Source organism: Lissotriton vulgaris, chromosome 5 (genome assembly GCF_964263255.1).
Source record: "Lissotriton vulgaris chromosome 5, aLisVul1.2, whole genome shotgun sequence".
NCBI classification, from domain to species: domain Eukaryota; kingdom Metazoa; phylum Chordata; class Amphibia; order Caudata; family Salamandridae; genus Lissotriton; species Lissotriton vulgaris.
The window spans coordinates 1,740,807,977-1,740,820,982 of NC_141693.1; the positions used below are offsets into that span (position 1 = coordinate 1,740,807,977).

The window sequence follows — 13,006 nt, forward strand, 5'->3', positions numbered from 1 at the left end:
TTCTCTGGCGAGAAATGGGAGAGGCCACATAACGTAGGGTTGGACGTAATTACTCTGGGGTGCATCTCTGTTGGACCACATCTGTCTTTGGGGGTGGACGTTATATGTAGGGATGTGGCGTTGTGAGTGGGTATAAATGTGAGACACAGGGGACACAGATTTGGAATGGAGAGTGGAGTTGTGATATAGCGAGGACACGGGTGAGATGCAGAGGCACCACAGATGTGAGGAAGGAGATGTGTGTGAGGTGGAGGGGACACAGATGAGATGCAGAGGGACCACAGATGTGAGGAAGGAGATGTGTGTGAGGTGGAGGGGACACAGATGAGATGCAGAGGGACCACAGATGTGAGGAAGGAGATGTGTGAGGTGGAGGGGACACAGATGAGATGCAGAGGGACCACAGATGTGAGGAAGGAGATGCGTGTGAGGCAGAGGAGGCACATATGAGAGGCAGAGGTACCACACACGTGAGGAAGGAGATGTGTGTGAGGTAGAGGGGACACAGATGAGACGCAGAGGGACCACAGATGTGAGGAAGGAGATGCGTGTGAGGTAGGGGGGACACAGATGAGATGCAGAGGGACCACAGATATGAGGAAGGAGATGTGTGTGAGGTATAGGGGGCACATATGAGATGCACAACGGATGTGAAGAAGGAGATGTGTGTGAGGTAAAGGGGACACAAATGAGATGCAGAGGGACTACAGATGTGAGGAAGGAGATGTGTGTGAGGTAGGGGAGACACAGATGAGATGCAGAGGGACAACAGATGTGAAGAAGGAGATGTGTGTGAGGTAGAGGGGACACAAATGAGATGCAGAGGGACTACAGATGTGAGAAAGGAGATGTGTGTGAGGTAGAGGGACCACAGATGAGTTGCAGAGGGATCACAGATGTGAGGAAGGAGATACGGGTAAGGTAGAGGGGACACCGATGAGATGCAGGGGTCCACAGATGTGAGGTAGGAGATGAGTGTGAGGTAAAGAACACAGATGAGATACAGAGGGACCATAGAGGTGAGGTGGATTTGAGAGATAGAGGGGGCACAGATGTGAGGCAGAAGGAGATGTGGGTGAGGTAGAAAGGACACAGATGAGATGCAGAGGGACCACAGATGTGAGGAAGGAGATGTGTGTGAGGTAGAAAGGACACAGATGAGATGCAGAGGGACCACAGATGTGAGGGAGGAGATGCGTGTGAGGTAGAGGGGGCACATATGAGAGGCAGAGGGACCACACATGTGAGGAAGAAGATGTGTGTGAGGTAGAGAGGACACAGATGAGACACAGAGGGACCACAGATGTGAGGAAGGAGATGTGTGTGAGGTAGGGGAGACACAGATGAGATGCAGAGGGACAACAGATGTGAAGAAGGAGATGTGTGTGAGGTAGAGGGGACACAAATGAGATGCAGAGGGACTACAGATGTGAGAAAGGAGATGTGTGTGAGGTAGAGGGACCACAGATGAGTTGCAGAGGGATCACAGATGTGAGGAAGGAGATACGGGTAAGGTAGAGGGGACACCGATGAGATGCAGGGGACCACAGATGTGAGGTAGGAGATGAGTGTGAGGTAAAGAACACAGATGAGATACAGAGGGACCATAGAGGTGAGGTGGATTTGAGAGATAGAGGGGGCACAGATGTGAGGCAGAAGGAGATGCGGGTGAGGTAGAAGGGACACAGATGAGATGCAGGGGACCGCAGATGTGAGGAAGGAGATGCAGGTGAGGTAGAGGGGACACAGATAAGATGCAGAGGGACCAGAGAGGTGAGGTAGGAGATGTATTTGAGGTAGAGCAGGACACAGATGAGATGCAGCGGGACCACAGATGTGAGGAAGGAGATGCGGGTGAGGTAGAAGGGACACAGATGAGATGCAGAAGGATAAGAGAGGTGAGGTAGGAGATGCGGGTGAGATAGAGGGGGCACATGAGATGCAGAGGGACCAGAGAGGTGTGGTAGGAGATGCATGGGAGGTAGAGGGGACACAGATGAGATGCAGAGGGACCACAGATGTGAGGATGGAGATGCGTGTGAGGTAGAGGGGACACAGATAAAATGCAGAGAGACCAGAGATGTGAGGTGGATTTGAGCGATAGCAGGGGCACAGCACAGGTATTAGGAAGATAATGCATGTGAGGTAGAGGAGACATCGATGAGATGCAGAGGGACCACAGATACGAGGAAGGATGTGCATGGAGTTTAAAGGGAAACGGAAGCGAGACACCGCTGGACCACAAAATGTGAGGAAGGAGATGCGCGTGAGGTAGAGGGGGCACGGATGAGATGCAGATGGATCACAGCTCTGAGGTAGAAGGAGATGTGTGAGGTACAAGGGACACAGATGAGATGCAGAGGGGCCACAGATGTGAGGTAGGAGATGCGTGTGAGGTAGAGAACACAGACGAGATGCAAAGGGACCAGAGAGGTGAGGTGGATTTGAGAGATAGAGGGGGCACAGATGTGAGGCAGAAGGAGATGCGTGTGAGGTAGAGGGGACACGGATGAGATGCAGAGGGACCAGAGAGGTGAGGTGGATGTGTGAGATAGAGGGGCCACAGATGTGAGGTAGAAGGAGATGTGTGTGAGGTAGAGGGGACAAGGATGAGATCCAGAAGGACAACAGATGTGAGGAAGGGTGTGTGTGTGAGGTAGAGGGGGCACATATGAGATGCAGACGCATCGGTGAGGTAGGAGATGCATGTGAGGTAGAGGGGACACAGATGAGATGTAGAGGGACCAGAGATGTGAGGTGGATTTGAGAGAAAGGGAGCACAGATGTGGGGCAGAAGGAGATGAATGTAGGCCAGAGGAGACACAGATGTGAGGAAGGAGATAAGTGTGAGGTAGAGGGCGCACGGATGAGATGCAGAGGGGCCACAGATGTGAGGTAGGAGATGCATGTGAGGTAGAGGGGACACGGATGTGATGCAGAGAGGTGAGGTAGATGTGTGAGATAGAGGGGCCACAGATGTGAAGTAGAAGGAGATGCATGTGAGGTAGAGGGGAAACAGATGAGATGCAAAGGGACCAGAGAGGTGAGGTAGATGTGTGAGATGGAGGGGCCACAGATGTGAGGTAGAAGGAGATGCGTGTGAAGTAGAGGGTCATGGATGAGATGCAGAGGGACCAGAGAGGTGAGGTGGATAGAGGGGCCACAGATGTGAGGTAGAAGAGATGCGTGTGAGGTAGAGACACTGATGTAAGGTAGAAGAGACGCTGGCATGAATTGGAGGAAGAGGCAGTGCTTTAAATGGGCCGGTACAGTCCGGTACGGAGTACCAGCACTTTTTTTATTTTAAGAGGGAGAGTACCGGCACTTCTCAAGAATGATGTAATACTTTTAATTGGAGAGTACTGGCATTTCTTAGAAACATGTAGGTACTCTGGTACACAGTACCTGCACTTCTATTTTTCCATTTCAAGCACTGGTAAGAGGTGATTGTAAACCACTGCTAACCACCTAGATGAAGCAGTGAGGCAGAGGGGACAAGGATGGGGCTGAGATGTAGAGTGAACTGAAGAGATGGGGCTGGGAGCTGCGTGACAGAGGAGAGGGGCTTCGGAGGTAGTGATACAGGAGGGATGGACCATGAGAGGGAGGGGTGTAACTGTATGTCCCGGTTTATATGAGCCCCAAGCTCCTCACACTATCCACGTGCCCCAAGCTCCTCACACTATCCACGTGCCCCAAGCTCTTCACACTGTTCATGTGCTCCAAGCTCTTCACACTGTCCATGTGCTCCAAGCTCTTCACACTGTTCATGTGCCCCAAGCTCTTCACACTGTCCATGTGCTCCAAGCTCCTCACACTATCCACGTGCCCCAAGCTCTTCACACTGTCCATGTGCTACAAGCTCTTCACACTGTCCATGTGCCTAAGGATCCTTACACTGTTCATGTGCCCAGACTCCTCACACTATCCATGTGCCCCATGATCCTCACGCTACCCATGTGCCCCATGCTCTTCACACTACCCATGTGCCCCAAGCTCTTCACACTATCCATGTGCCCCATGCTCTTCACACTACCCATGTGCCCCAAGCTCTTCACACTATCCATGTGCCCCATGCTCTTCACACTACCCATGTGCCCCAAGCTCTTCACACTTTCCATGTGCCCAGGGGCCTCACACTATCTATGTTTCACAAGCTCTTCGCACTATCCATGTGCCCCAGGCTCCTCACACTATCCATGTGCTCCAAGCTCTTCACACTATCCATGTGCCCCAAGCTCCTCACACTATCGATGTGCCCCAGGCTCCTCACACTATCCATGTGTTCCAGGCTCCTCACACTATCCATGTGCACCAGGCTCCTCACACTATCCATGTGCTCCGCACACTATCCATGTGCCCCATGCTCTTCACACTATCCATGTGTCCAGGCGCCTCACACTATCCATGTTTCACAAGCTCTTCACACTGTTACTGTGCCCAGGCTCCTCACACTATCCATATGTCCCAAGCTCTTCACAGTTACTGTGCCCCAAGCTCTTTACACTATCCATGAGCCCCAAGCTCCTCACACTGTCCATGTGCCTCATGCTCCTCACACTGTCCATGTGCTCCAAGCTCCTCACACTATCCATGTGCCCCATGCTCTTCACACTACCCATGTGCCCCATGGCCCTCACACTATCCATGTGCCCCAGGCTCCTCACACTATCCATGTGCCCCAGGCTCTTCACACGATCCATGTTCCCCAGGCTCTTCACACTATCCATGTGCCCCAGGCTCTTCACACTATCCATGTGCCCCAGGCTCCTCATACTATCCATGTGTACCAAGCCACTCACACTATCCATGTGCCCCAAGCTCTTCACACTATCCATGTGCCCTGGGCTCCTCACACTATGCATGTGCCCCATGCTCTTCACACTATCCATGTGCCCCATGGTCCTCACACTATCCATGTGCCCCAGGCTCCTCACACTATCCATGTGTTCCCGGCTCCTCACACTATCCATGTGCCCCAGGCTCCTCACACTATCCATGTGCTCCGCACACTATCCATGTGCCCCATGCTCTTCACACTATCCATGTGTCCAGGCGCCTCACACTATCCATGTTTCACAAGCTCTTCACACTGTTACTGTGCCCCATGGCTCCTCACACTATCTATGTGTTCCAGGCTCCTGACACTACCCATGTGCCCAGGCTCCTCACACTCTCCATGTGCCCCAGGCTCCTCACACTATCCATGTGTCCCAGGCTCTTCACACTATGCATGTGCCCCAGGGTCCTCACACTACCCATGTGCCCAGGCTCCTCACACTCTCCATGTGCCCCAGGCTCCTCACACTATCCATGTGTCCCAGGCTCTTCACACTATGCATGTGCCCCAGGGTCCTCACACTATCCATGTGCCCCAGGCTCCTCACACTCTCCATGTGCCCCAGGCTCCTCACACTCTCCATGTGCCCCAGGCTCCTCACACTCTCCATGTGCCCCAGGCTCCTCACACTATCCATGTGCCCCAGGCTCCTCACACTCTCCATGTGCCCCAGGCTCCTCACACTATCCATGTGCCCCAGGCTCTTCAGACTATCCATGTGCACTATCCATGTGCCCCAGGCTCTTTACACTATCCATGTGCCCCAGGCTCTTCAGACTATCCATGTGCCCCAGGCTCTTCACACTATCCATGTGCCCCAGGCTCTTCACACTATCCATGTGCCCCAGGATCCTCATACTATCCATGTGTACCAAGCTACTCACACTATCCATGTGCCCCAAGCTCTTCACACTATCCATGTGCCCCAGGCTCCTCACACTATCCATGTGCCCCAGGCTCCTCACAAGATCCATGTGCCCCAGGCTCCTCACAAGATCCATGTGCCCCAGGCTCCTCACACTATCCATGTGCCCCAGGATCCTCACACTATCCATGTGCCCCAGGCTCCTCACACTATCCATGTGCCCCATGCTCTTCACACTATCCATGTGCCCCATGCTCTTCACACTACCCATGTGCCCCAGGGTCCTCGCACTCTCCATGTGCCCCAGGCTCCTCGCACTCTCCATGTGCCCCAGGCTCCTCACACTCTCCATGTGCCCCAGGCTCCTCACACTATCCATGTGCCCCAGGGTCCTCACACTATCCATGTGCCCCATGCTCTTCACACTACCCATGTGCCCCAGGGTCCTCGCACTCTCCATGTGCCCCAGGCTCCTCGCACTCTCCATGTGCCCCAGGCTCCTCACACTCTCCATGTGCCCCAGGCTCCTCACACTATCCATGTGCCCCAGGGTCCTCACACTATCCATGTGCCCCAGGGTTCTCACACTCTCCATGTGCCCCAGGCTCCTCACACTCTCCATGTGCCCCAGGCTCCTCACACTCTCCATGTGCCCCCGGCTCCTCACACTATCCATGTGCCCCAGGGTCCTCACACTATCCATGTGCCCCAGGCTCCTCACACTCTCCATGAACCCCAGGCTCCTCACACTATCCATGTGCCCCAGGCTCCTCACACTATCCATGGGCCCCATGGTCCTCACACTATCCATGTGTCCTAAGCTCTTCACGTTACTGTGTCCACGCTCTTCATCATATCTATATGACCAAGCACCTCATACTGTCCATTCATACAACCACGCTCCTTACACTGTCCGTTCATACAGCCAAGCTACTCACACTGTCCGTTCATATGACCACAACCTCACACTGTCCGTTCATACGACCACAACCTCACACTGTCCGTTCATACTACCACAACCTCACACTGTTCCTTCATACAACTATGCTCCTCACACTGTCCATTCATACAACCACGCTCCTCATACTGTCCGTTCATACGACCACGCTCCTCATACTGTCCGTTCATACGGCCACACTCCTCGAAGTGTCTGTCCTGCTGGCGCGCTCCTCACATGGCCTCTCCATATGCTCTTACCTCCTCACACCATCATCTCGGTGCCCAAGCCCCTCTCCCTGTATTTCCTTGTGCCAAGGTCAGTACATAGGGCCCGATGTAGGTAAATCTATATTTACCACTTCATAAATACCGAATCATACCGATTCGGTATTTATGAAGTGGTAAATTAGAGGGGGGGAGATGTAGGTATTTCAGATTCGGTAAATACCTGTAAGATTCTGTAAGATTCGGTATTTACCGATTCTGTAAATACCGATTCGGTATCCCCCATTGATTCCTATGGGCCTTTAAGCCCATAGGAATCAATGGGCATTACCGATTCGGTATTTACCGAATCGGTAAATACCGATTCCAGCAAGGGTGTAGGGGGTGTCACTTTGACACCCTCTAGCACCCCCAATACTGGCTTGTGTGCCATGTGGCACACAGACATGCCCTGAGGGCATGTCTGTCTGTCACATGGCATAGGTGTGCATGCACACATGTGCATGCACACCTGGATTCGGTATTTTAACACCCAATTCGATTGGGTGTTAAAATACCGAATCTGAAAGGCCTGTGGGACTCAGAAGAGTCCCACCTACATCTGGAAGATACCGAATCGGTAAAAATACCGATTCGGTATTTTACAGATTCTGTAAATTTACCGCTTCGGTAAATATACCGAATAGGTAAATGCTGGCCCCCTACATCTCAAAGTGCCAAATACCGGTCGGAAACGGCCGATTTCGGCCGTTTCCGACCGGAATTTGCCACCTACATCGGACCCATAGTCTGTTGATGTTGCGCTAATTCCTTACTTATCTGTCCATGTCACACTATCCGTCCATGTGCCCAAATTTTCACACTGTCAGTACATGTGCCCACACTTTTCACACTGTCAGTTCATGTACCCCCACTTTCACAGTGTCTGTCCTTATGTCCATGCTTCTCACACTGTAGGTCCATGTGCCCACGTTTCTTACACTATCTATGCGTCCTCACTTCTCAGGCTGTCCGTCCATGTGTCCACGCTTCTCACACTGTCCATGTGTCGTGATTCTTACACTGCCTGTCCATGTGTCCATGCTTCTCACACTGTAAGTGCATGTATCCATGCCTCTTACACTGTCTGTGTGTTCATGCTTCTCACACTGTCCATGTGTCTGCGCTTATCACACTGTCTATCCTCACTTCTTACACTCTGTCCACTTGTGTTCACACTTCTCACTCTCCACTTGGCAATGCTTTTTACACTGTACGTCCATGTGTCCACAATTTTAACACTGTTCATGTGGCTACGCTTCTCACACTGTCCATCCATGTGTCCCCACATTTCACACTGTCTGTCCATCTGTCCAAGCTTCTCACACTGTCTGTCCATGTGTCCACGCTTCTCAGACTGTCTGTGTGTCCAGGCTTCTCCCACTGTCTATGTCTACACGCTTCTCACACTGTCTATGTGTCCACGCTTCTCATACTGTCTGTCCATGTTCTTATGCTTCTCACACTGTACATGTGCCCTAGCTTCTAACACTGTCCGTCTGTGTGTCCACCCTTCTCACACTGTCCATGTGTCCATGCTTCTCACACTGTCCATGTGTCCGCACTTATCACACTGTCTATCAAAGTGTCCACACTTCTAACTATCCACTTACCAGTGCTTTTCATACTGTATGTCCATGTCTCCGCGCTTCTCAGACTGTCTGTGTGTCCACGCTTCTCACACTATGTGCCCATGCTTCTTGTACAGTCCATCCATGTTTCCACAAATTTCACACAGTCTGCCCATCTGTCCACACTTCTCCCACTGGCCATGTGTCCACGCTTCTCATACTATCTGTCCATGTGCCCATGCTTCTCACACTCTCCATGTGGCTACGCTTCTCACACCGTCTGTCCATGCTTCTCACACTGTCTATGTGTCCAAGCTTCTCACACAGACAATGTGGCTACGCTTCTCACACCGTCTGTCCATCTGTCCACGCTTCTCACACTGTCTATGCGTCCAAGCTTCTCACACTGTCTGTTCATGTGTCCACAATTATTATACTGTCCATCCATGTGTCCACTCTTATCACACTGTCCACGCTTATCACACTGGAGAAGTGTGGCTCACTGGTTAGAGGAGGCAGACCCTGATGCAGAGGTCAGACCCGGGACCAGGGTTCAATTCTCGACGCGGCAGGGTCTTGAGCTCAAATGTCCACGGACTTGATAATTCAACTCTGGGCAATAGCTTGCTTAATCTGCACTATTGCCCCACCGCGATGGGATGCCTGGTCTTCACCTTGGGGATGGCCAGTAGGGGTTATCTCGCAGGGAAAGCCAGGACGGGTTCCCAAAGCAAGCGCTAAGAGACCTGTCGGTGATTTGGTGCTATATAAATCGAAATTAACATAACATAACTGTCCACGTGGACACGCTTCTCACAATGTGCATGTGCCCACAGTTCTCACACTATCTGTCCAGGTGTCCACCCTTCTTACGCTGTCTGTCCAAGTGTCCCACTTGGACGCTTCTCCCACTGTCTATGTGTCCACGCTTCTCACACTGTCTATGCATCTGCCCACCCTTCTCACACTGTCCATGTGTTCATGCTTCTCACACTGTCTGTCCATGCGTCTCACATTGTATGTCCGTCTGTCCATGCCTCTTACACTGTCTGTGTGTCCATGCTGCTCACACTGTCAATGTGTCCATGATTCTCATACAGTCTGACCATGCTTCGACTCTGTCTATGCGTCCCTGCTTCTCACATGGTCTATGTGCCCACACTTCTCATACAGTCTGCCCATGGTTCCACTCTTAGCAGACTGTCCATGTGTCCACCCTTCTCACACTGTCTGGCCATGTGTACAAGCTTCTCACACGGTCTGTCATGTGTCCACCCTTCTCACACTATCGTTGCATGTGTCCACCCTTCTCACACTGTCTTTGCATGTGTCCACCCTTCTCACACTATCTTTGCATGTGTCCACCCTTCTCACACTGTCTTTGCATGTGTCCACCTTTCTCACATTGTCTGCGCATGTGTCCACCCTTCCCACACTTTCTGTCCATGTGTCCTCGCTTCTCACACAGAACAGATACCCACATCTCTTCACACAGTCTATCACTGTGCTTCTAGGCGCTCGCACTGTGCCCATGTTCCCCCATACTCCTCACACCGATAATGTGCTGCCATATCCTCACACTGTTGTACCTGTGACCCAGCTCTTCCCGTTGGCTGTCCTTGTGACCCGTGCTCCTCACAATGATTGCTCAGTGAGTTAGACACAAGCCACTGAAAAAATTGGAGTGCCACAAGCTTGATTACATACAAGACTGACTCAGCCTTTGGAATTCGACTGAGTACCATTAAAATGAGTAATAAGAACACCTGTTATTTACAAATTATTAGAAATGGTAGAACAGCGGCATGTAGCGCTGTACAATAAAGCAGGGATTACTATTATTGTAATCCCCTACCGAAGATGGGTAGATTATGTCAAGGAGAGAGGACTAGAAACCATTGCACTTGCACCTTGGAACGACCCCCCCCCCCCCCCCCGCCCTCCCCTTTATAAGTCACTATTCCGGTTATGGGAGAGTTCTAGCCTTAACGGTTATTTTAAACTAAATATAATAGAATATCTGGTTTATAAAGGCACCTAGCTAACATTTTACCAATATACTCCAAACTGTATAAAATAAGCATAATAATACATTCAATAATAAAAATTTGAAAATGCACAATGCTTTTTATAATACAATAAAAACTGAATTATTAAATGTGTCTCTGAGCTTTTGGAGGTACATACGAGACACTAGAGCCATACTGTCCTTGAAAAGCATTTGTGCAAGGTGGAGAGGGGTGCCACAGATACTGCACTCCTCCCACTAGTGAACCTACTGTCACACCACAGATCGCGAGGTCGCAGCTCCAACTGGGATGCTGTAGAGAGCTAAAGCTGGTGCTTCTGTGTGATGATATAGTAGTGATTAGGAATTCACCATCAAGTGCACAGCACTACAACCAACTAACAATGTCTGCACATGAAATAACTCTACTGTTCCCATGTAGCGCACAGCAAGAGCTGAATCACCTCAAGGCCCCCATCATCTTCATCAAATTTCCTTCCCCGCGCATCCATTCACTCCACCTTCACCTGGTCTCTCCTCGCTACGCTCTCTGTTCCCACTCTCCCTCTTGCCTATTATTGCACCATTTCTCCTGGGTCCTCTTTCCCAATCCACACTCCGTTTACCTCCACCTTCACGTGGGCTCTGCCTACAAAGCTGCACCTTCTTTCCCTGGCCACTCTTCCCCACCCACATATTCTGTCCTTCCACCCTTCCATTGAACCTTTACCTTGGGGTTGTCTTTAAAGCATCCTCAAAAATACCACTCGCACAGTGGCTAATATGAAAGGAGGCAGCTTGCACCAGCCCATTTCTCTGTTGGCGCTGCCTAAAACAGAACCAACTTCTCACCATGAAAGTGGGGTGAGGATGTGGTGTAATGGCCAGAGCTGCAGATTTCGGAACTGGGGAACTAGGTTTGAGTCTCAACATTCTGTTATTCTGGGAAAATCACTTAATCTCCCTGTAAATACATGTGTCCTTAGCTGGTGATCATAAAAAGAACAAGTGTTGATAATTAAATGCCAGTGCTGAGCACCGGAAACCACCGGCTCAAATTAAGCAAAGCGTGACTCACACCAAACACCCCTCCTATGCATGTGCACATTGTTTTCTTTACTCTCATCACTGTGGACTACTCAACCCCACCTCTTCCACACAAAACATTATCCATCGTTCACTATGATTCCCCAACCTCAACCCCCCCTCCCCCCCATCCCCAGCCTTTCACCCCGAGCTTTCTTCTTTCCCTCCCCTGTGCATGCCGCCAAAGCCACCACCTCTTCATCCCTGAGATTTCAGCTGAAAACAAATTGTGCGCAAATACAAAGCAGCAGCAGAAAAAACAGACAAGTTTTGTGTTAGTTTCTGCAGTAGCAGCTTTCCCAAAGACCCCAATGCCAAGCACCGCCTGTCCAGGGAATCCCACTGTCTGCCTGTGCCCTTTCCTAAGCAGGTACAGGGCAGAACATGCAATCCCTTCAAGGCACCGAGCGTCCTATGGTGCATTGTTCTCTGCCTGACCCTGGCACCTGGCTGCTCTCGATCACACACTGCGAGCTTAGAAACCAGCAGACCTCGGTTCTATGTCGGTTCGCCCTGCTTGACTCCGCTGGCTATCGATGTGCACAGACCTCCCAGCGTGCATGCATTTACCAAGCCAATACTGGCCCCGGCTTGAACATGGACTTCCCAGTGTGCGCGCATCTTTCTGGGGACCCCCTGCCGCGTTTCCGATCAAAGCCGATGGAGAGCAGGTCACAGGTGGGTGGTCCAAGAGAGAGGTTATCTTCTGGCGGTGCTATGTGTGCTCTGTTATCGCTCTCTCCCCGCCCCTTTGATGTGGCAGAATACATTCCGTTTTGAACCCATGTAAACTTTGTCAGCGCCTCGGTTTCCCTCTCTGCCAGCACTGGGAGCGCGAAGAAACTGTAAAATCTAGGAAGCGCTATATGTGTGTATAAAAAAGACAACAGGTGTAAATGTAACCCTGTGAGTTTTGAGCACCACCTGGTGCCTCCTGCCCTCTGCGGTCTCCGAAGCGAAGGCTCTGCCAGGTTCACCCCCAAAGCCGCCATGCCCTCCCCCGAGCGATGCACTCACCAGGTAGATGCTGCCCTGCACCAGGAAAATGAAGCAGTACTGGGTGAGTTGCATCGTCCGCCTCCCGGTGCCCGGACGCCCTCCGGGGCGCGCCGTGCCTCACTGCCGCGGTGCCTGGTCCGTGCCGGTCCTGCGTGCCATGGCCCGGGCAGAGGGCTCTAGCGGGGCCGGGCGCCCATGGAAGAGTCCCGGGGACGCGGGCTCTCGGTGCCCCACCTGCAGGTCTGAGCGAGGAGACAAGTGCTACGACCTACTCGGAGGAGGCGCTAGAGAGAAGTGCTGGGCGCGAGCCTGCTGCTCTCAGCTCCCCTCCCACCCTCGCTGTCTCACCCTCTCTCTCCTTCACTTGCTCTCTCTCGCGCTCTTTGTTCCCGCCCTTTCTTCCTCACTCAGGTCCCCAACCTCGCTTCTCTTCT

At 51.8% G+C, this 13,006-nt stretch overlaps 1 protein-coding gene across 1 annotated transcript in view; it reads right to left on the reverse strand.

Moving 5' to 3' along the window:
* Positions 1-12,788, reverse strand: part of NXPH3 (neurexophilin 3) — a 178,349-nt gene extending 165,561 nt beyond the window's left edge. Inside the window, exon 1 of the mRNA XM_086923991.1 lies at positions 12,591-12,788. Within this exon, the coding sequence (XP_086780117.1) occupies positions 12,591-12,644 (54 nt within the window). The 5' untranslated portion in view covers positions 12,645-12,788. The remainder of the gene's footprint in view (positions 1-12,590) is intronic.
* Positions 12,789-13,006: the final 218 nt, after the last annotated feature.